Here is a 23,631-nt window from a genome sequence, read left to right as displayed (position 1 = left end):
GGGAACCGGCTACGCCCCACACTTCCTGGCGCCTTTAAGGAGAAGCCGGCGGAGGGAGGAGCTGGTTCAGGTGTGTGCAGGGGAGCGCCACGCCAGCGGTCCCCAAGGTTGTAGTCCAACGCTGCGGAGGGGAGCAGTCGCCGGTCGCCCCGCGTGGCCCGCACCCTCATCTTGCTGCCTGGCCTTGCCTCTCTGTCCTCGGGACGGCCCGCCGCCTCGGCCGCAGGGGCGCGGCATGGGCGGTCCCCACCGGAGTGCCCGTCGCTGGCACTAATTGCCCTCACTCCTGGCCTTTGGTCCCGCAGCCACCTCTGCGCGCAAGACCCCGACGGTTTTCCTCCGACCAGCTGAGATCGAGGACCAGGTGCAGCTGTCCCAACCCGGGACCACTTCCGGACCCCTGGACCGCCTGGCACCAGCGCGCCAAGGATCCTGCAGCTCGCGACTGGAACCTAATCCAGGTCCCAGTGCCTCCGCCGCCACTGCCTGCCTGGAGCTCCAGATTACGAGTTTAGCCGTCGGTGGGCGGGACACTCCGAGCCTCTGACCCCACTGCCCCTAGCCAGGAGACCCGGACGACGAGCCTCCAGCGCGCCTTAGCCCAGGCTCTAGCGCCATCCTGCAAAAGGACTCCCTGAACTCTTTGCCGAGAATTTAGCATCGGTTCCAGGAAACCGGGTCCCTGGTCGCAGCTCCCAGACCCGCCTCCGCCCCGACGGTCGCCAGCGGCGGGGGCGCAGACGCCGGGAGACTCGAGGGACCGCTGCGCCATGACGGCCGAGAGCGGGCCGCCGCCGCCGCAGCCCGAGGCGCTGGCGGCCGTGAAAGAAGAGCGCGGCGAGGCCGCGGCGGCAGGGCCCGGGGTCCCGGCGGAGGCCGCGGGCCGCAGCGCGGGTGGGCGGCGACGCAAGCGCCCCCTGCAGCGCGGGAAACCGCCCTACAGCTACATCGCGCTCATTGCCATGGCCATCGCGCACGCGCCCGAGCGCCGCCTCACGCTGGGCGGCATCTACAAGTTCATCACCGAGCGTTTCCCCTTCTACCGCGACAACCCCAAAAAGTGGCAGAACAGCATCCGCCACAATCTCACGCTCAACGACTGCTTTCTCAAGATCCCACGCGAGGCCGGCCGCCCGGGCAAGGGCAACTACTGGGCGCTTGACCCCAATGCCGAGGACATGTTCGAGAGCGGCAGCTTCCTACGCCGCCGAAAGCGCTTCAAGCGCTCGGACCTCTCCACGTACCCGGCCTATATGCACGACGCCGCGGCAGCCGCTGCGGCCGCTGCAGCCGCCGCCGCTGCGGCCATCTTCCCGGGCGCAGTACCCACCGCGAGGCCGCCCTACCCGGGGGCCGTCTATGCGGGCTACGCGCCGCCATCGCTCGCCGCGCCACCTCCTGTCTACTACCCCGCCGCGTCGCCGGGCCCTTGCCGCGTCTTCGGCCTGGTTCCTGAGCGGCCGCTCAGCCCAGAGCTGGGCCCCGCGCCGTCTGGGCCCGGCGGCTCCTGTGCCTTTGCCTCGGCAGGAGCCTCCGCCACGACCGCCGGCTACCAGCCGGCCGGCTGCGCAGGAGCGCGCCCGTCCAACCCCTCGGCCTACGCGGCCGCCTATGCCGGCCCCGACGGCGCGTACCCCCAGGGGGCCAGCAGTGCGCTCTTCGCTGCCGCTGGCCGCCTGGCGGGACCCGCTTCGCCCCCCACGGGTGGCAGCAGTGGCGGCGTGGAGGCCGCAGTGGACTTTTATGGGCGCGCATCGCCGGGCCAGTTCGGAGCGCTTGGGCCCTGCTACAATCCTGGCGGGCAGCTCGGAGGGAGCAGTGGTGGGGTCTACCATTCCCGCCATGCCGCTGCCTATCCTGGCGCGGTGGATCGGTTCGTGTCGGCCATGTGAGCCGTAGGCGCTCAGACTCATAGATACCTCGGCTGTCCACACGAACTAAATTTGAGACCTGAGGACAGGACTAAAGACAGGGTCAAATTGAGACCAACGTGGGGGTCTCAGACCGAGAGGGCTGGAGAGGCTGTCTCGTGGCACACCTTTTACACACGCGATTTACCTTGTAAATGGAAGAAGGAGGAGAGAGGCTTACCTCAGCGTTTGTACTGACACCAGAAATCCTCTATGGGACGAAGCCCCAAAGGATGTGCCTTTCTGGCATTTTATCAGGGAGGGTCCGAGACAATAAAGAAGGACAGAGTAGGGACTCCACCAGAACCCAGGGTCCGAATTGTGGGGCAATCACATGGTTTCACCCTTTCCTTCGCCACGCAGAACTCAGGCCATTTTACTTGGTACCTTGTACCCTTGACTAACTTGCTACAAAAAACGGCTCCGATGGCTCCTTTCTTAAAGTGAGGACAGTTTGCAAAAGTAGTCTTTAAAAAAAGAAAGAAAGGAATCTACCCCGTTTGAACTGGGCTGGTTTTCCCTGCCTCTGAGAACTGCAGACCTAGCTGGCGATGGGAACTATACCTCAACTCCCCATTGTGACCCAGTCCCATCACCTGAACCTTCAGATTTTGCAACAGAGGGCTGCGTGATTCTACCCCCTCCTATTGTTTTTAAGGGTCCCATCCTCTTGGATGCCATCCTGAATATTTGGCATTAATGGTGGGCCACCCAGAGCTTCCAAATAGCTACCCAAAGCCTAACTAACCGCCATTCAGGGAGGTGGAACAAATTATGGCAAGAATCTAACCTGAAATCCCAGGATTAGCTCCAAGCAGCGATTATATTTTAATTTATTGAGTCTTTTGAGCAGGGTGTGCTGGCCATTCCTCAGCTATAACTGCCCAGTCGTAAATCTGGCTTTCCTGTGAGGCAGGTTGAAATACACTGGTCCATTGGCCATGCTTCTTTCCATCAAGCAGCCAGGCCCCAATGGGTGAATAAAGTTCAAGGAGATGGGAGGACTTGGGAGCAGGATGGTACCAGCTTTCATTTCTGGCACCCTCTGCTACACCTCTGCAGTGTCCCATGCAAGAAGGAGAGACAAACATTAAATAGGGAGGTGAGCGAAATGAGCTTGGGGGGAGGGGAAACTTGGATTTTTACTTTTGTTTCGCATCTTGTTTGTTTTAGGGAGTAGCCTCACCAAAATCAGAGAGAAATCCAACATGCTCCACCTTTTTCTTGAGAATGAAAGTTTCGATTCTGGAGTTTCGATTTTCTGGCATTAAATATTTCAGAGACTCTCTTTACAGTTTTCAGAGAACCCAGAGCGTTCAGGTGAACTGTTTTAATAAAAATCTTTGAGCAAGTGAGTTCTCATACAAGAAACTTGCTTCTTTTGAGGTAGTTAACTTGATAGAAATGCAGGGCGGTGAAAAAGAAGACTATGAAAAGTACTGGTAATTTTTTTGGTGGGGAGTTACACAGAGGAATGTGAACTTGGTTCAGTCCAAACATGAATGTGTCTAAAGCAGTACTATCCAATATATAATGCAAGTCAGAAATGTAAACTTAATTTCCTAGTAATCACATTAATAAAGTAAAAAGAAACAGGCGAAAGTAATTTTAATAATTCTCTGTATTTAACCCAATATATCCAAGATATTCCAACATAAAAATTGTTAAGATGTTTAGTTTTTTTCCATACCATGTCTTCAAATTTTATGGTGTATTTTGCACTCACAGATCATCTAACTTTAGACTAGCCAGAAGCCAGAGCTCAAGAGCAAGGTAGGGCTGATGGCTACTGTATTGTACAGTGCAGGACTAAGTGGTGTTCCTTCCTGACGTTGGCGATGGTGAATGATCACCTGGAGGCAAGTGCCACCAGGAACAATGACCCTGTCGCAGATGGATCCAGATTCCAGGCCCAGTCCCATAACCTTGGAAACATCCAGGTTTGGGACCTCGGTCCTCTCCGGCCCTTGCAGGTATGAAATCCAAGGGTTCTGCTGAGCAGCTAGACAGGCTAGCTTTCCCAGGTACAGAGCTCAGGATGCCTTGCCTAGTTGGCAGGGGCGGAAGTGGAGAGTCCTTTACCCAGATAACACACTGTCCTCTCCCCTTCCCCTCATTCCCCCTCCCCCGCGAGCTTGGGACTGAAGAAGAGCAGTCTTTGCACCTGATTCGTGAAGAAATGGAGCCTGATTCTTAATTACCAATTCGAGTTCTTTGAAATGTCATTAAGCTTAAACCAGTCCCTTTTCTGGTGTCCTCATTTGTGAAATGGGAATTTGTGACTGCTACCTCGGATGGTCCCCTTGAACTGAACCGAGGCAAGAAAGAAAAAAAATGCTTTGCAAGCAGCCGGGTTTTGGTTTTTGTTTTTTTTTTAAGCGCAGTCTTGTCACAAAACCTGGAGCGATAAAGCCCCGGGAAGAGAAAGATGGGGTGGGAAAGGGCGGTGATGGGCTTATGCCAATGGCGAGGGGGTACGCCAGGAGGGAACGAGGACTCACGGGACAAGGGTCTCCCAGCCCACGAAGGTTGAGGTCAGGACGCTGAAGACAGAGCAACAGAACTTCTCCGGACAACCAGCGACACCCAGAGCTATCGTGCCATCTGGCCGTCCCGCGCAAGGAGAGACCGCAGCGCGGCCAGGAGACTGTGGGGTCGTGGCGCACCGCCATCACCCCCAGCCCGCGCGATTCTGGGGTCTTGGGAACCCTCCACCGCAGCCCCGCAGCCCCGCAGCCCCGCAGCACCGCGGGACGTTCTGGCTCTAGGAATCCACAAACCGTGGGATGGAACTTCCCAGCCCAGAGACTGGAGGTGCGTTTCTTTTCATCTTTTCTTCCTCTTCTGTTACGAGCGCAGAAAGATAGCCTGCTCCTTTCCAGCCCTTGCACCCCAGCGTCGTGTGCAGGCGCCCCCGGGCTTTGGGTAATTAGACGCGTTCTTCCCTAATTGCCCAAGGCTCGTTAGAATTCGCCCCAGAGCTGCAGCATTTATTTTCTTTCAAATTAACTTTGCTTTGCAATTAAGCTTAGGAAAACCAGCAACAAAAGCAAACTTGGCCCGAGGTCGTTTAGTACGAAAACGGATTAGGGAACCTTCCCGATTTAAGGGCAAAGATCCCAGGGACAGCGCTTTGGGGTGGCCAAGGGGGAGCAGAAGCGGCTCTCGGTGGATGGCGTCGGCATTGGCGGTGACCTAGCCATGGGGGTAATTCGTGTTCCCAGGAGAGTAAAAAGAATCTCGTTGAAATGACTTTCTGACAGTTTGAGCTGCATGTGGGTACTCTTACAAAGTACATTCATACTCATTTACTAAGAACTCTGCGAATTTTCTTTTATTAAAATATTTTTCTTATTATAAAATCAGGATGTGTTCATTGCTTTAAAAAGATTCAAGAGAAAGAGGAGAAAAAGAGAGAGGAAAACAAGAAAAAAAAAATCAAGGAAGCCATGGTTTGTCCAGAGTTAACGTAACACTATGGTATCTTGTCTAGATTTCGGTTTTGTTTCTGCTGATACAGGAAGACTGAGTCTTCACTTTGTCCTTGCATTGCTGTGAGATTCTGAATCCGTTTCCTTTCAGCACTAGATAGGCCTCAGTTTCACCATCTATAAAACTAGGTTACAAGTCCCTTTGGCCCTCCTGTTCTCTGGCTCTGCCTGCTTTTGGTCATTTGAACTCAGGGCACATTTCTGAGAGGCCCAGGAGAAGCAGGCATAAAAGGGGAGCCCTCCCTGCTATTTCACACTGGACATGAGGCATGAAGCATCGCCCCCCCCCACCATCCTGTCCCGCAGCTTGCTAGAAATGCAGCAGAATCTCAGGACCCACACTAGACCTACTGGACCAGAACTTACCTTCTAACAAGCTGATCAAGTGATCAGGTGCTTTAGGCAAAAGCAGAACTTTGAAAAAGGAAAAAATGTTTTCTGTTATTAAAAGCAGAAGAATCCCAAAATATTTCCAGCAGCTCAGCACCACCTCCCTTGCTTTTGTTTCTGGCCCAGAACCCTAACTAGTGCCACAGCGCTATCTGGTGGCTCTGGCTGAAAGAGAGAGAGAGAGAGAGAGAGAGAGAGAGAGGGCTGCCAGGGGTCAGGGCTGGGGTGGAGCGCATCCCCTCCTCCCTTGGTTGTTCTTTCTGAGTCTTGGAATCTTGGCCCTAAGAATATGGATACCCTCATGTTTCCAGCTGTCCAGGTGACTAACAATGACATTCAGTTGAATTGTATTTGAAAGCAACTTGAAGCTTGGGTGCCAATTAGGGCCAGGGCAGCTCCTGAGGCTGAGGCGCGGGGACTCTAACCTCCCTAAGCAGCAGTCATTTGCTCAAGTATGAAATGAATTTGAGCCTCAGCTCCTCAGCTCCAGCCCCAAGTCTGGGATAGGTGGGAGTTTAGGCAAAAATAAAGCTTTCTTCTTAGGATACAGTGGCCTCTACCTCTGAGCCAGTGTAGGGCAAGGAATCCCCTATAGCCAGTCAGGCTCTGGATGCCCAAAGGAATCCTGTGCTCCTCCTGTTCCTGAGGCGTGCTCACTCCTGGTGGAGGTTAACATGACAGGGTAACTGGGAAAAATGTCCCTGAAAGAAAGCAATTCCAATGGGAAATGTGCCATGAAGGATAAGTAGGACCTAGGCTGGGGCAGCCCTGTTGCCAGGATCACATAGCAACACACTGGGAAAACCAGGCTTACATGTCAGTGCTCACCTAAGTTCTCCATAAAGGGAATAAACCAGAATACTATAATTGTGTGTTCTGTAGTGCCCAGAAGGGGCACCCGGCTCATCCAAGATCGCCCAGCTAACAGTGTCCACTCCTGATAGAACCTGTGCCTTCCCCAAGGAAGACTGCGTCAGATCAATAAATTAACGAAAGGCACTTGTGGGGGTGTGTGTTAGGAGTGATGGTGAGGGTTGGGGGTTAAGTATGGGGTGCTGTTTGAGGGGCTTCCCTATTAGGGCCCCCATCACATGGATCAGCCAGCCACTCACTGGCTAAATAAGTAGCTCAGAACTGCCTGGAGGGAAAGCCATATGGTTAGTGCTTCTCCAGCCCAGCTGAGCAGAGAACAAAAAACTGAGGTGGACAGACAGGGTAGGGGGAGCTGGCGCCTGGTCTCTTCTAGCCCCTGCCCTCTCTCCCTTGTCCCCTCTGCCTGGCTGAGGCAGAAAGAGCCCTTTGTAATGGAGGAGTCCTCGCTGCTTGGCACCAGAAGAAAGAGAATGCTGTTTGCTTCCTGTGGAACTCCTGCACCCCTCTGCCAGCCCCACACCTCATCTTCTGAGAGCCCAGGCTACAGTTTCCACCTCATCCCAGAAGGGTTAACTGGACTCAGAGATGCATCGTCTGGGAGGTCCAGGGATCAGCTGTTAGCCCCTCCCAGAGTGAAGAAGGAGTTGGAAAGCTGGAATCAGGGTGGATCTCAGCCTGGTGTAGAACACCAGTTTATCTCGCTATCTGGGAAGCTGGGGCAGCTTCTTACAGCTGTAGGCAGAGCTGTCAGCTATGGTTTTGCAGGCATTGAGGTGCTCAGCAACCAAGAGATAAAGTGTGAGAACCATAGCCTAATAGGGCTTAACCAGCCTCTGCTCCAAGCCTCCAGCACGCTCCTGCCTCCTGACTATTCTGCCAGCTCCCCCTGCTGAAGCCAGCTCCAGTCTAGTGGAGCAGACAGCTTCCCCCAACACACACCTTATCTCCTCACCTGGCACTCAGGACCCTCCCCCATCCCTATGCTCAACCTCCTCCCAGCCTCATCTCCCACAGCTGCCCTTCCTACACGCTTAGGCTCCAGCCAGCATACCACTTGCTATTCTCCACATATCACCACGTGTTCCCTCTGCCATGAATTCTCTCTGATGGTTCCTTCTCCCCTTCTCTGTGGACAACCTAACCCTGTGCCACATCTCCAGGGCAGCAGTCCAATAGAAGCCCCCATATCTCTCTCCAAGATTGTAGCAGCAGCCTACTAACAGGACTCCCTGCTTCGCCACTGTTCCCCTCACCTATCACTCTGTCACAGCAGCCAGCATGTGACCTAGCTCAAAGTTAGGGAGGGAGGGAGGAAGGAAGGAAGGAAGGAAGAAAGAAAGAAGGAAGGTCCAAGAACCAGAAAGGGCAAGGGGAATTTGGTGAAGGAACAATCCTTCAAAGGTTGCTCACATTATGCAAAAATTTTATTTACTAGGAGCGTTTTCAAAATAACACTTTCTCTTACACTACATTTTCATCACAATTTCATACCACTATCCTTTGCATAAAGTGGGGTCTGCCCTCATTTTCCCTGCCCAGCGCTCTTACAGAAAGGATAGTGCCTCCTGTGGGGATTGTGAGCAGAGCTTTTGATGGTACAGTTGGGGACAACCAGATGGACTAGTGGAGGATAATAGTGTTGTGTGCCATGCTGTACAGAAATAAAAGAATCCAACTTCTTTCGGCATAGTCAAGAGGGTGTGCCAACACTGCTAGCTGTCTTTCAAGCCATCCTCCTACCTTCTTTGCTTGCAAGACCCTGATTTTGTTCAGGTTTCAGTTGGGCATGTATTTTAAGGGACCTATAGGTTTCAGGTACCTGTAGGTTCAATTTCGACATGCCTATGGTAGATTACCCTTCAGGTACCCATAGGTTCAATCTTGACATGCTGAAGGTAGATTTGGTGATAATTCCACCATTCTTCTCATGGCTGATGTAGAAATGGGCACAGGTACTTTCGGGGAAAGTCTGCTCAGGGTTTCTGGGAAACATTCTTTTGTTCTTAGAAAAGAGACAGGAAAAGAACAGTGGCTCTTTTCTACCTCTAGATGTTGTTTAAGTGTGACACCCATAAGGATGGCAGCCATGTGAGACCCAGTGACTCCAGCCTAGGAGAACCAACCAGCCTGCACAGGACAGCAGAGCAGAAAGCTAGGAGAGACTAGGAGTCTGAGGACTGCGCTGCTGAAAGAAGCAACCTTGAAACCATTCATTCTACCTGCAGGAATCTGATGTTAGAAATAACAAATGTCCTTTAAGTCAAGACTCTGTCCTTGATCTTTCTGTTATTTGCAGCCAAATGCATGCTAACTGATGCAGAGGTGACCCTTACATGGCAGAGGGAAGGCAATCTTTGATGTACTCCTTTGAGACTTCCTCGCCATTCTTATCAATAAATGTGCAGCCAACAGGTTCCATAGCCCTATGACTTGTTTTATGGAAGAAAACCCAGAAGCCATCTTTCCATAGTTACACAGTGAGTTTACATGGTAGACCCCAGACCAGGGCTCTTCTCTCAGCAGGTGGCTTAGCAGGAGGACAGCTGACTGATAATTATCCCAACCTCATCACAGATCCACTGTGTTCAGGGTGTGCCAAGCACTTTTATGTGACATCCCAGGATTCTCACACTGACCTTGGGAAACTGTAGGCTTCAACTGCATTTTGTCCAGGTGAGGAAACTGAGGGACAAGAAGCCAATCTCAAGGTCACCTGTCCTTTTCATGCAAGAATCACCTTCAACTCAGGTGTAATAAGTCCGTGGCAAGGTGAATCAGAAGTCTAGGAATTTTCCTCCCCGATGTGTAATCAGAAGACTTGTGTGCTACTGCTTCCTGGATCCTCTATCTCTGAGGAGGATGGCTCCTCTGAACACCCCTGACTTACCTCCACAGGACATGTGAGGCTTAAAGATAATGCCTAAGAAATGTATGCATCTGGTCATTTCGGGTAGTATGGTAAGTGTCAAAGCAGAAGGGGACTGTTGTTGCACCTTCATGGGACAGTACCCCTGCCACCCCACTCCAAGCCCTCCTAGCTTCAGCCTGCCTTGGTCCCACCAAGGGAAAAGCTGCAGGAGCAAGCCCAGAGTTTACAGAACACCCGGGAGAGGCTGTGAGTAGCTGGGTAATTTCCAAATTAATTGTAGGAGAAACCTAACAAAACAATCTGCAGGCTAAGCATCCCAGAGCTCAGCCTCCTGTGAGACTGACAGCCTGGAATCCAGCGAGCACAATGCCTGACCACAGACGGGAGGGCCCTTCCTCTGGGGAGGAGGAGGCCTGTCTTCCTTCCAACAGGGGCCCGTCCAGGCCTGCAGCAGGGCAAGAGGAGAGCGAAGCCTAGGACTGACACAGCCTTTCCACCCAAACCCCGAACTGCGCACTGCAGTTCGCATAAACAGCTTTCCCCCAACCCTTCCTGCCAGGCTGGCTTGCCCAGTGAACTCTGCCCTGATAGACACTTCACTTCTCCACAAGAGGCTTGAAAGCCTCTGGTGAAGATTTCTTCCTGAACTCATCCCCAAGAGGCCACGGCAGCTCCCCTGCCCCTTGCAGACTGTACACATAGTCAGGAAAGAGTCTGTGCTGTTAGTAACATTGGTCAGATCTGACCTTTGTTTGGTACTTTGCAGCTTTTCAAGACTGACTGCCATCATGAGAAAAGCACTAGTTCAAGTGCTGCTCTGATAGCCAGGTAAGTCTGGGCCTAAACTTCTCTAGCAATAAAATGGTACCTTCCCTCCCTGGTCCCAGTCACAAGTGCCCTGCTCACATCCGGTGAACTCTGTAGGGGGCGCTATGCTGGACTTCTCAGACTTCACACACTCCCTGAGAGGAACAGACTACCAAGGAGGAAACAATGGGAGCAGAGGCGGAAGCCAGACAGTGTAGCTTCCAGTTCCCTGGTTCTCTGAGAGACACCAGGTAAGAAGTCCTGTGCAGGTCCCTGGTTTTCCCTGAAAAGACTGGGCCCCCATCACCCTGGCCGAGTAACCAAGCCAAGGGGCTGCTTCCCATGCTTCCTGCCATGGAACCAGTTTCCTAGGTCCTCAGTACTGTCGGCAAGGCCCATGCCAGGCTAGGGGAAGGTCATTGACACACTGTGGGTCTCCATGTGCAAAAACGCACACAGTGAGGTAGCAAGAGAACTGGGTCAGAGCCTCAAGTCACAGGTCAGCCACAGGGTGAGCCCGACCTGCTTGCTGGCAACCCCTTGTCGGACTTTGGCTGCCCGTGCTATGAGTGAGTAAAACATCCCTGTTTTACTTACTTTGGGACTTTGTGAGGGTTTTATGAGACAATGATACCGAAGGGCTTAGAAAACCTTAAACTATCATGCTACAATTTATAACAACTTTCACATCCGTTACACATTTTCTTCTCATAATGTTTGGAGTGTCACCTGGGTCCCCAAGCCCTTGCCCTCTGTCACTACCCATTGTGTTCACCTTCCAAATGATGATTATCTAGGACATGTCCTGGCACCCCAGTCCTCAGGTCCTCTTTGTCCCTCCCTGTCTGTTCCATACAGCCAATAGCTAGTGAGCAGCTTTTTTTTTTCTTCTTAAGCTCCCAGTGGTCCTGGCCTCCCATAGTCACCCCTGCCTAATCCCTTCCTGGTGAGAGTGGGTTGGACCTACTGACTTGTTTCTAATGACAAGGATATGGTCAAAGCGAGAGCCTAGCCCTTCCTTGATTAGGTTACAAAGAACTGTGACTTCACCTGGCTAGCACTCTCTTTCTCTTGCTTTCTCTATGAAGCAAGCTGCCATGTTGTAAGACGCTGTGTGGAGAGGCCCACGCAGAAAGAAGCCACCAGACCCATGAGAACCTGCAGTCTTAGCCCAACTAAAGAAAGAACAGGACCCTGCCAACAGCCACACAAGTGAGCTAGGAAGTGGGTCCTTCCTGCTGTGTCTTCAGATGGTTGATTGTTGGCTTGTGGGAGATGCTGAAGTACAGGATCCAGTAAGCTAGGCCATCGAAACTGCAGTCTCTGTTTTGGGGTGATTTGTTATGAAGCAGTAGATGATTGATACACAGGAGACTCACGCCAACCACAGTACTCAGCCAGAGTGCATAGGATGCACAAGCACACGTGCACACAAAGATGGCCTGGTCTCTTCCTTGTTCTTTTCCTCACAGGGTAGAAGATTTGGATCCTCCTACCAAGTCAGCAAGACCTGTTGAGGGGACCCTGAAGTCTGGGGACTCCACACTTGGCACTCCTGAAGCTCAGAGGGAGCCAAGAGACTGGGAAGCCCTCCTGAGATGACAAAGGAAAGGAGGACAGGAAACTGATCCCTAAGGAGCCTGGACTTGGGACTCCAGTTAGCCAGCCAGGTGACACTGAGTATTTCATGATTTCCATGGACAGGATCCAAGTTTCACAATAGCCAAATCTACTTTGTAGCCTTTTAAAAAATGACTAGGTGCCATGTGGATAAATGCAGATTCAACCCACTTTCTTTTGGCTGTTAAATCTGACATGATGATTAGAATTAACTACTCCCAAAAGGCAACGAGTAACCGGCATTACAACCTTAAGCGTGAGGCTTAGCTTTTGAGACTTCAGCCAACACCATGCCGAGCTGAGTTCTGCTCCAAGCTGTGTTTAGACACTGTTTGAAAGAGATGTAATGTTTCCTTCTGTGTCTTCGGAACAAACGCTGCAAGGAAAATCTACATGTGAGCAAGAGATTTCTGAGTGTGCCATTAAAAAAATTACAATCCGTTTTATTATCAAGTAAGACTGAATTTAAAAAAGAAAAAAGCCACACGGGGCCAACTGGGGAAACCAGGATGGGTAGCAGCATGTGTGAAAAAGGCTTAGTGACTGTTAAGCTTCCTGTGAGTCAGGAGTGACATGAGGCTGCCTAATAGCGAATTTTATTTGAGGCTGCATTAAAAGAAGTAGGGCACCCAAAATGAGGAGGTGATGATCCTGCCTGACTTTTGGCCTTTGCCTTGTTCCGGATGTCTGGGACGCTTCTGAGCCTCACTCTGGAATATATCATGAGCAGACGAGTGGACTGTAACCCAAATCCTAGGAGAATGAGCTATGTAGTCTGAAGAAAATCAGACTGGGGCACGTTCCCCTTTCTTCAAGTTTGAGGAGCCTCCAGGGCAGAGAAGGGGGAGTGGGGTGCACACAGAATCAATGCTCTGTAGCATCAGATTTCAGCTAATAAAAGAAAGAAGTTTCCAATGGTTGGAGGCAGCCAAGGGTGAAGCTGGCTGCCTGGGGCAGGAGTAAGCTCCCTGCTCTGGAAGTGTGTCCAAGCAGGGCTGAAAAGGCAGCCAGAGGAGATGTAGGAGAACCCACTCCTTGTGTGGGGGTTGAACCCAAACAACTTCCCAAGACTTTTCTGGCCCTGAGTCTCTGGGATATCAGGAACCCACTGAAGACTCATGCACCCACATGCATTTCTTGGTTCCACACCCATGTTCTAATCAGCAATCAAGTGGGGCACCAAGGAGAGAGAGAAAGAGAGAGAGGGAGATGTAAAATTTTGGAGATGTGAGGATAGACAAAGAATTCCTAGCTTTAACAACAGAAAAGTACAATCCATGGAAGGAAAAATCGCTAAATAAGACTTCATTCAAATGGAAGAAAATATTTGCAAACCACATACTTCACAAAAGAGTCATATCTAGCATATACAGACAGCTCTCAAAACTCAACAATAAGAAAACAAACAATCCAACTTGAAAATGGGGTGAAAACATGGAGAGACATTTCATCAATGAGGAGATGCGGGATAACAAATAATGAATAGATGTTCAGCCTCACTAGCCATTAGGGAAATGCAAACTAAAACCACACCAGACGATCACTGCACACCTCTCAGAATAGCTGAAATAGAAAAGAGTAAACACCAGGTGCTGGCCAGGAGTCAGAGAAACTGGGTCACTCAGTCATGGGGTGGGAATAAAAGATGGTACAGCCTCTCTGCCAAGCAGCACCTTGGTGCTTTCTTATAAGGCTAAGCGTGCAACAACCACACAACTCATCAGTTACACTTCTGGGCATGTATCCCAGAGAAATAAAGGCTTATGTTCACAAAAACCCTATACAAGCATGTTTACAGCAGCTTCATAATAACAAAATTTAAAAGAAAGAAAAACACGGGAAGAGACCAGGTGTCCTTCAACAATGAGTGGTTGACCCGTGGTATATCCACGTCATGGAATAGTCCTTAGGAATGAAAAAGGAAATGTTACCTTATCTGTAACAGCCAGAGAATTATGCTGGGTGTAAAAAGCCAGTGCCGACAGCTTTAAGGGTCTATTTAAATTATTTTCACAGAATGAAAAAATTATAGCAACATAGAACAACTTGTGAAGGTCAAGGGTAAAGAGAGGATGCAGGTGGAGGATGTGGAATGGATGTAAAAGTGCAGTATGAGGGATCCTTGGTGGTGATTGAAGTGTTTTGATCTGGACCACACAAATGTCACTATCCTAGTGCCTTATGGTACTGTTTGACAACACGTTACCATCTGGTGAGAATGAGTAAAGGACTCACAGGATCTCTTTGTATTATTTCTTACAGATGCAAGCAAATCTTGAAAATGTTGAGCACAAAAGTTACTGAGGAACACATGTCTTGTGATTCCATTCATTAAAAGTGCAAAATGGAGACAACTAATTGATACTGTTCTTGTTTGGGGGTCCATACCTCTAGGAATGATGTTCAAAATATTTGCTGTCTGGTTCCAAACAGGCACCAACCGATCAGAGTAGACACGCAGCCAATCTGTTGGCTGCAGATGACAGGAAATGTACCTAAGCAACTGTTAGAATGACTGTGTCACCGTGGAATAATCGTAAAGAGTTGCATGGGATCGGTAGAGCACTTGCCTAGCACATGCAAGGCCCTGGGTTCAATCCCCAGACTGAAAGGAAGGGAGGGAGGAAAGGAAAGAGGGAGGGAGGGAAAGAGGGAGGGAGGGAAAAAGGACACCAGGAAGGAAGGAAGGAGAGTTAAAAAAAAAAGAAAGAAAGAAAGAAAGAGTTAGCTCCAAATTCCAGTTGGTGTTTATCTAAGGTTGGGAGGAATTAGGAAATCCAAAGCGGTCTATTGATAGCATCAAGTCTTGTAAACTGGGTGGTGGGTTCAGGAATGCTCGTTTGATGGTGATGGTGGTGGTGGTGGTGGTAGTGATAAATGCCATATATATTCTTTGTTCTATATGGATGAACATTTTATTAAAAACTTTTTAACCTACGTAGCAAGAGTGAGGCCCAGAGTTCAAACTCCAGTACCACACACACACACACACACACACACACACACAAAAGCAAAAAAATTTTTAAAGAGCACTAAATTTGAAATCAGACATCTTGGCTTCCAGGTCAGCTCTCTTACTAACTTGAGAAGCTCTGAGAAGAAGTCTCTGTCCAGCCTTTGGGCTCCCTGGCCAGTACTGTTCCTACACCTGACTCCATGCCAGAGCCTCCCTCAAGTTCCTTCCTCTTGGGCCTCAGTGGTTTTTCCAATAGCACAATGAGGCTTGCTGAACCCAAGTCTTCATGAGGAACAACTTCAAGGCCTCCAGGCACACGACCATTCCTATGACTGGCACCCCTAAGGGGCAGCATGAATGTGGTCCTTGGAGTCATGCCACCTGGTGCTACTAATTCAACTTAAGGAGACTTCTAGAAAAAGACAAACAAATTTACCATTGGGTTCAGGACAGAAAGATTGTCTATGCCAGCAAAACATTGTTCAAGGAAGTTCTTTGGGTTTTTGTTGTTGTTGTTGTTGTTTTTCATGACTGGGCTTTGAACTCAAGGCCTGGCCCTTGGTAGGCAGGCTCTTTTCCACTTGAGCTCTCACCCCAGCCCTTTTTTACTTTAGTTCTGTTGCAGAAGATAGGACCTCAATCTTCTCTAGTAACTGGATTACAGATACATTTTACCACTCCCACCTTGTTTTGTTGAGATAGAGGCTCACTAACATTTTGCCTGGGGTGACCTTGAATATTGAACCTTAATATTTCTGTCCTTAACTTCCCAAGTAGCTGGAATTACAGGTGTGAGCCACTGTACCCAGCCAAAAGATGAAAAGTTTTGAATCCAAACAATTCTCCAATATTTAGTTCATTTCTTATAGTAACTATTGTCCTGGGCCAAATTTGACACTTTACAAAGGATCTTCACATCTGTTCTCCCAGACCCCCGTATCAGTCCCCACCCTGAAGATCCACAGGTAGAATTTGCAGCTGATCACTTCCAGTTTGGGCGAGTTGCTTGGTGATGTTCCTGAAATGCTTCTCTCTCCCAATATGACCCCTGGGGCAGACCAACCTGTAGCCCACTCACATCCAATCACCCTAAGGCCTTTACAGAATCCCCTGGAGGAAATGGATCTTTCTTACGCAATGACAGCACTGCTGTGCTGCTTGTCTCCCTTGTAAATTCAGAGCCCCCAGGAAATTCCTCTCCTTATCCCTCCATTCTTAAGAATCCACTAAGATTCCTAATTTTTCAACCTCAGATTTGGAGCTGGATAACTATTTTAGGTACCAGCACTTCTGACCTCTGTACCCTGTGCACCAACACCAAGAGATGACACAGAAAATGTCTCCAGATACTGCCAAATTCTGCAAAGCTCTTTGTGCAGTGGCACTTCCCCAACCTCTGAGCACTCGTGGCTGGGGCAGAACCCGATTCACTTTGTGTTCTTATGTATCTCATATTGGTCTGGCACAGGCACTGGCATACCTAGAGGGGTATGAAATTTAACTTATCAAACACCTACTTTGTGCTTGACAACCTGCTGATATACTCTGATATATATTAGGGTTGGCCACAGTTCAGTTACTCACAGGCTACCTTGTTGGGTTTTGCTATATCTGCATGCAACCAATACCACTGCTAATTTTTCTTTACGTTGACTCAGGTTAGTGTAACCAGCCACCTAACATGGCACCTACAGTACTGGATACAGAGCAGGTGCTTGGTAAATTTTTTTTTTTTTTTTGTAATACAGGAGTGGGGCGTTGAACTCAGGGCCTCACGCTTGCTAGGCAGGTGCTGTACCACTTGAGCCACTCTGCCAGCCCTTACATTCTTGACTATAATTGAATCTCTCTTTCCAGTTCTCACAATCAGCTTCACGGAAATAAACTGATTTCCTGCCTATAGAATCAAGGGGGAAAAACTAATTTCTGTAATAAACACTCCAGAATTTCAAAATTTTGACACAATGGGGTTTTATTTCCTTCTCATGAGTCATCACAGGAGTGTTCCTGGTCCCTAGGGAACTTTGCTTTTTGTGGCAATTCAGGGACCTCAGGTTCTTGCCTTCTCAGGACTGCACCATGGTTATAGCCTAACTTCCTATCTTACAAATAATCCTGGCAGCACAGGAGAAGGAGAGCATGAAGAAGGCAGCTTGCTCTTCGGGGTGAGGCCCAGGTGTGACACACACTTCTTACTCTTACCTTTCATGGGTGAGAACCACTCCCAAGGCCCCACTCAGCCAAGGGGGTCTGAGAAATGGAGTTGCTGGCTGAGCAGCTGCTTCCCAGGATGACTCAACACTGGGGATCCAAGTGCACCCATCTTGGTGGACAGCCAGCTGGCTCTAATAGCTCATGTCCCAGGTGTCAGTTTCACTCCCAAACTGTCCCTTCCACAGCATCCTACCATCCAGGTCAGTAAAACCACCTAAACCATTTCAGTGGTGGCAAATGACACACTTGTAACATAGTCAGAGGGGGCAGATGAGGGGAACTTTCATCTGCCATGTGTTCTTACATCAACACGCTCACCATTAGACACATGGCAAAACCCAGGAAGGAGAGAAAGGACCCACTAGGACTCCGGTGAGGCAGAAGCAGGGCAGGACTCGGAGCCGCCTGCACCAGGCTGGCAGCAGTGCACCCATCCACCCACCTTCACGGAAGCAGCCCAGGGAATTAGTCCTGATGCCCACGCCCCGTGCTGGAGTTCCTGACACCTCTTCTTGGATCCAGGCCCTTTCAAAAGGAGCATTTTAAATAGGAGCCATCAACACTGGCAGAGGGTGGGTCTTAATCCATAGAGGATCATTAGTTTCACCCAAGTGATGAGATGTCCATCAGCACTTCCCGTTCTCCCACCAATTATCTATCTGCTAATTATCTGGGATTAAGCATTGACACGAAGCGACATGGTCATTAACCACATATTTGCACGGCTTATTCATGTTAGTGGGGCTGCTCCATCTCATCTAATTAGACACGCCCACAGTGCTACAGAACACACTTACATCTACCTGGCTGTCAGCAGCCAATAAAGGACTGCAGGATGTGCTTCCTTCCAAAGGGACTTGGCTCCCAGCGAGAGCTTTTTTGCAGGCATGCTGGATGTCCTGGCTCTCTGGCATTATAGACTACAGCTTAACTCGGCGAGCACATTCAATCATTTGTCAAAGATTCATTCACTCAAGCACTGTACCAGGCACAGCACTGGCCCCAGGAGGTTTTACAAAGATGAATGAGACACCGTTCTGCCATCTCTGAGGTTTCTGCTCAGTCAAGGGAACACATGCAAGCAGGGCAAGCTCAGAGCCAGAAGACAGGAGAAGTGGCATGCCGTGCCATGGAAATGCAACACCAGAGAGCTCTGTTCAGAATGAGAAATCAGGGGAGGCTTCACAGAGGAGGTGTGGCATCTTCCAATAGAGACAGATAAAGAGAGGAACTCCAGGCTGGGGGAACAACAAAAGTAAGGCACAGAGACAGGTGAGGAGAATGGGGAGTGGTCTAAATGGATGGCATATATGCCAAGGGGGCCTGGTATATCATCTGCAGCTTTGAGAGTTCTGTAGGGTTTGGACTTTCTGCTCTGACTATGAGGGGCCGTGGAAGAGATTTCATGTTGCTGAATATATGTATGTGCAGATATTTTAGTGAACTTTCTATGGAAATATAACATATAGACCACACTACCCAAATTCACCACACCTGTGAAAATAGCACCCAGATAAACAAGTCATTACAAGAACTGTGGCCCCTTTCTGGAACTCCCTACCACTGTAGACCCATTTTCTCTCTCTTATTGTGTGTGGTTTCTTTCACTAAACCTTTGTATGTAAGGCTTGTCTATGTTGCCACCCTTCAATGTAGTTTCTTCGTCATTGCTATAAAACATCCCATTGCACAAATGCATGCACCAAGATTGTTGGTGCGCATGGCGTGGTGTCCGGTTTAGGACTGTCACCCTTCTTGCACGTGCCTTTTGATGCTCACGTGGGTGTATCTTTGCTGGGTTCAGATCTAGGAGTGTGGTCACTGGGTTGTGGGGTATGTGTGTATCTACACGAATTGGTAATACTGGTTTTCCAAAATTAATTTATCCATTTATACACCCACCAGGAATGCACAGGAGTTCCGATGCTCCCTATCCTTGGCACTGTCAGTGTTTTTATGTTTTCTGTTTGTTTGATGGAAAGTGACCACATGGAGGGGGTGAGTCCCACCTGGGTGGAAGGAGTCTCACTCTGGGGACAGTGTAGAGGGTGGTGGTTAGAGGAGAGGGAGGCAAGGACAAACTGGGCAGTCACTGAACCACACACTAACGCCCAAGAAATGGGTAGCAGGAACAATGGTGATGGAGCTGGGATTTACAGAAAAAAAAAAGGCTAAAAATAGTCATCATAGGGCTGAAATGTGTAGATTTGGGCATGGGTAGAAATAGGTTAAAGCTGGCTGGGGAAGGGATGTCAAATTTGAAGGCAGAAGGAACATCCCAGTTTGGGACAGTAAGTTGGAGAGGTCCAGCACACTGTTGACCCCATGGATCTGTTGCTCAGGAATGAAGGCAAGGATGGAAACGCAGTTAGGAGTTATCATGGAAGTGGGCGTTGAAGCCAGGGCTGTGGCTGAGATTTCCCATGGGCTTGAGTACAATGAAAGAGAGAAAGCCTGAAGAGCAGACGCCTGCCTGTAGGGGATGAGCAGAAAAAAAGAGGAGACAACACCGCTTCCCTGTGAAATGCTGGCAGGGGCTATAAAGCGTGAGTCAGGCCCTTCCAGCCCCAACAGCCCAGGGTCCATCTCAGCAGCCACGATTTTCTCCTGAATGAACTTGCATCACCAGCCTCAGAAGCTGTGTTGTGAAATCCGCATCAGATTGTGTACTTCTGGCGGCGTCCTAGGGACAATGGGCACCAAAGACTCATAGCATCTTGGGGCTGGAGTCGTCCTCTCTTCCACGACATCCTGCTAATTAGTTATTCAGCACCTCAGGCAGGAAACTCATAACTTCCCAGGGCAGCCCATTCCATCACTGAGCAAGCGAAGGTATGAGAAAACCATCTCACAAAGGAAAAGATACATCTGCACTCTGGTGGAACTGACTGACCCTGGCTAGAGGCAGATGCAGTGATTTGGAATTGAGGAATATTCGTTTGGATTCCAGTATCTTCTCACTGGACTTTGGATCATAGCATCATGACCACCCCCTCTGCCAGGAAGCTGCTGTGATTTCATCACCATGGGCACACAGGACAGGAATGTGCTCAGCCGCTGCAGGCATTCCTCTGGCTTCCCAAGCAGTGTGCACACAGCCCTGGAACGTGGCCAGTGTCTCAGGACTGAAGCAGTGCATGCTACAGCACAGACCCACTAGGCTGGACACGTGGGAAGGATGAGCAGCTGTCGGATGAGAGCGAGTCCGCTGCAAGCAAAGTGGGCGTAATGCCATTCCACTCACCCTTTTCCCCTACGTGTTTATCTGCACCTGGCCCCTTTTGGGGGTTCTGCCGAGGAAGGACAGACCTGAATAAGAAATGGCCCCTTTTCTTTTTAAGAAATGGGTGAGCCCTTGAGGAGATGGATGCTTCAAGAGACAGGAGTGTGAGAGAGAAATGTGGCTCAGTTTTTTTTGTTGGTGGTGGTGGTGGTGGTTGTTTTGCTTCATTTTTGTAAGCTAATTTGGCAGAGTTTTTTTTCAAAGTAATATTTCTAAATAGTTTTTTTTTCAATACAATAATATCAAAAAGCGTCTTCTAGCAAGATCCTGCATCCTCTGGTCTGCTCTGCAGTCCCAGCCCATTCTCCAGATGCAGCAGCTTCTAACCCTCTAAAGCCACCTTTGAGGTTGGTTACTTCCATGTCTCTACATCATAGGCTGTGTTCAGGATGAGGGGTGGCTCTCCACAATCCATGCTCCCTTGTTTTCATTTTCTTTTAAACGGTGCTGGGGATGGAACCCAGGGCCTCATGCTAGGCAAGTACTGTACTATATTGCAAAAATGCTTTCTGTCCTGCTTTTTTTTTCTTGTGGGACTGGAGTTTGAACTCAAGACTTTGTGCTCACAAAGGAGGCTCTCTACCACTTGAGCCACACCTCCAGTGCACTTTGGTCTGGTTATTTTGGAGATGGTGGTCTCAAGAACTATTTGCCCCAGCTGGCCTTGAATCTCCATCCTCCCAATCACAGCCTCCCAAGTAGCCAGGATTACAGGCGTAAGCCACCAGCACCCAACTCTGTACTACTTCTTGATTTGTTCATTTTGGGTATTTTTCTACTGATGAGAATCTGGCTTTCACTTCTTCCACCTCCTTGATTATCACAATTTCTGGTTCAATCAGTGTTCAATGTCCACAATAATATCATTATATAACACTACTTCTTCTCCTCCGCCTCCTCCTCCTTCCTCCTCTTTTTCCATTTCTTTGAGACACAGTCTCACTATATAGCCCAAGCTAACCTCACACTCTCCATCTTCCTGCCTCAGCCTCTGGGCCTGTGCCACCAGGGCCAGCTAGCACTTCCCCTAAGTATCGACCTCTGGTTTTCTGGTTATATTCAGGTCAGGCTTTACATGGTCAGACTGTGGGTGGGAGGGCGGTGGGGGGGGTATGTTTCATTGTAGAGAGAGATGGTTTTGTGAGAAGCTCACGTTTAGTATTTGGAGGTCTTCCCTCCAGCACCTTTCTTTCCCCAGGGCAGGACATTTCGTCTCCTGTCTGGGATTGTGGATTTGGCTGATCGAACCCCTGGTACAAAAGGTAGCAATGGTGACCTTGAGAGGAGGTTCCACTGCCTGGTGTGCACTTTGCTGCATCCTGTGGACTGGTGAATCCCCAGTGTCAAAGCTGGCTCTTCAGGCAGCGGCAGAGGACTGGGGATGAGGTACCAAGGAGGAGGGGTGGGAATGGCTACTTGACTTTTAACCTGTTCCTGTGTCCGGTGCCATGACTCTCCCACTTTCTTGTTTGATTTGGTAAGTCCAGGCCCTCTGCATTCAAGATACAGGATGCTTCTTGTAGCCTCCTGTATCTACCCTTCTAGTCAGTCTTGGGCTTTAGGCTTTTCCTTTGGTTTTGTTTCCCATTGGTGGAAAGGTGGGAGGGGGACAAGAGAAACAAGTATGTCCTAATTTTTTTTGTGCAGTGCTGGGAATGGAACCCACGACCTCAGGTAGGTTAGGCCAACATTCTATCACCAAGCTGCACTCCCAGCCAGGCATTATTCATTTATTTGTTTTTGGCGGTACTTGAGATTAAACTCAGGGCTGACTGCTTGCTAGGCAAGACCTCTACCACTTGAGCCACTCCTTCATTGTTCTTTTTATAAATATTTTTCAATTTATATATGATATTTGTATTTACAGACCACAGTATGATAATTGAATACATATATACATTGTATAATGACCAAATCAAAGTAATTGGCATTTCCATCTCCTCAAATATTATTTCTACATCATGAACCTTCAAACTCTTCCCCTCTAGCTATTGTGAACATCTAATAAACTGTCATAGATTATAGTCACAGAACATTAGTATTTATTCCTCCCATGGAACATATTTTAGTAGCCTTAATGCACATTGTCTATTCCTCTCCCCCTGCTCTCCCTAGTGACCACAGCTTTCTGTCATCAACTTTTTAGCTTTCACAAATGAGAACATATGCTATTTGTCCTTCTGTGCCTGACTTATTTCACTTATTATAATATCCTTCAATTCCATTTATGTTGTCACAAATGACAGGATTCATCCTTTTTTGTGCTGAATAATATTCCATCATGTATATATCAAAGATTCCATTTTTAGTCAACAAAATATTCAGTAGCTCTGTATCTGACCCATAGTGCTTGGTAAGAGTCAGCTATTATTCACCACAAAAACAAAAACCATCCTCTCCTTTATCATGTTAAATCAACTCCAGCATTCTGCTGCCCTTCTGCAGTGTGGTAGCTAGATGTACAGGCTAGCTGTTTCTTTATAACAAACCACCACAAAATTTGATGGCTTAAAATAATAAAAATTCCCTCCCTCCCCCACCCCCTACCCCTCACTGTTTGTTTACTGGGTGGCTTTCTTGGTCTACACCATTGTAGACAGACCTGCAAGATCTAGGGAGGCCTGCCTGATATGCACAGAGCTGACTCAGCCAAGACTTGGTCCTGTGTTATCACCCCGCAAGCTGACCCAATCTTGTTCACATGGTGGTAGGATTCTCAGTAGGAAGAGAGGGCAAGCCCTGGTGATCTAGCTCCTCCCACCTTATCTCCCAGAGGGCTTCCCTGATCAACCTATTTAATGTCACTGTTTCCCTTGCTGTCCCTTGCATCATTAACAAGCACTATACTCCTTACTCATGTTATCCTACTACATTGAAGGTATCCTTATAGGTGATCTTGCATCTTGGCAAAGATAAGACATTAGGCACAAAACTCAGAAAGAAAACCTCTAGCTCCAATCTGATGAGCGGGTCCCTGAGGCCACTGGATGACCTGCCTAACTTCTAGGACTTAGGTCTGCTCTGGCTGTGCCAGTTCTGGGGCCTCAGCTCCTCCCCCACTCAAGTCTGAACTCCCAGGTTGGTTGACAGCTCTATTTGACTCCACAGATGGGCTCTGCCCTGCGCCTTCCATTGAACCATTCTGGCTCCTCAGCACAGCTGAGTCTTGAGCTCCAAGTGGGCACAGCCAATCTTGAGCCCAAGTACGACTTTTATTG

The 23,631-nt window shown here is 49.2% G+C and overlaps 1 protein-coding gene across 1 annotated transcript; it reads left to right on the top strand.

Annotated features, from left to right (window-relative positions):
* Positions 1-69: 69 nt before the first annotated feature.
* Foxe1 (forkhead box E1) lies at positions 70-5,930 on the top strand. Its single transcript, XM_074051400.1, has one exon. It carries the CDS (start codon positions 771-773, stop codon positions 1,890-1,892), a length of 1,122 nt encoding a protein of 373 aa, XP_073907501.1. The 5' UTR covers positions 70-770; the 3' UTR covers positions 1,893-5,930.
* Positions 5,931-23,631: the final 17,701 nt, after the last annotated feature.

Source organism: Castor canadensis, chromosome 13 (assembly GCF_047511655.1).
Source record: "Castor canadensis chromosome 13, mCasCan1.hap1v2, whole genome shotgun sequence".
NCBI lineage: Eukaryota > Metazoa > Chordata > Mammalia > Rodentia > Castoridae > Castor > Castor canadensis.
The sequence above is the reverse complement of the archived record's forward strand: the minus strand, read 5'-3'. Positions and strand labels throughout refer to the sequence as shown.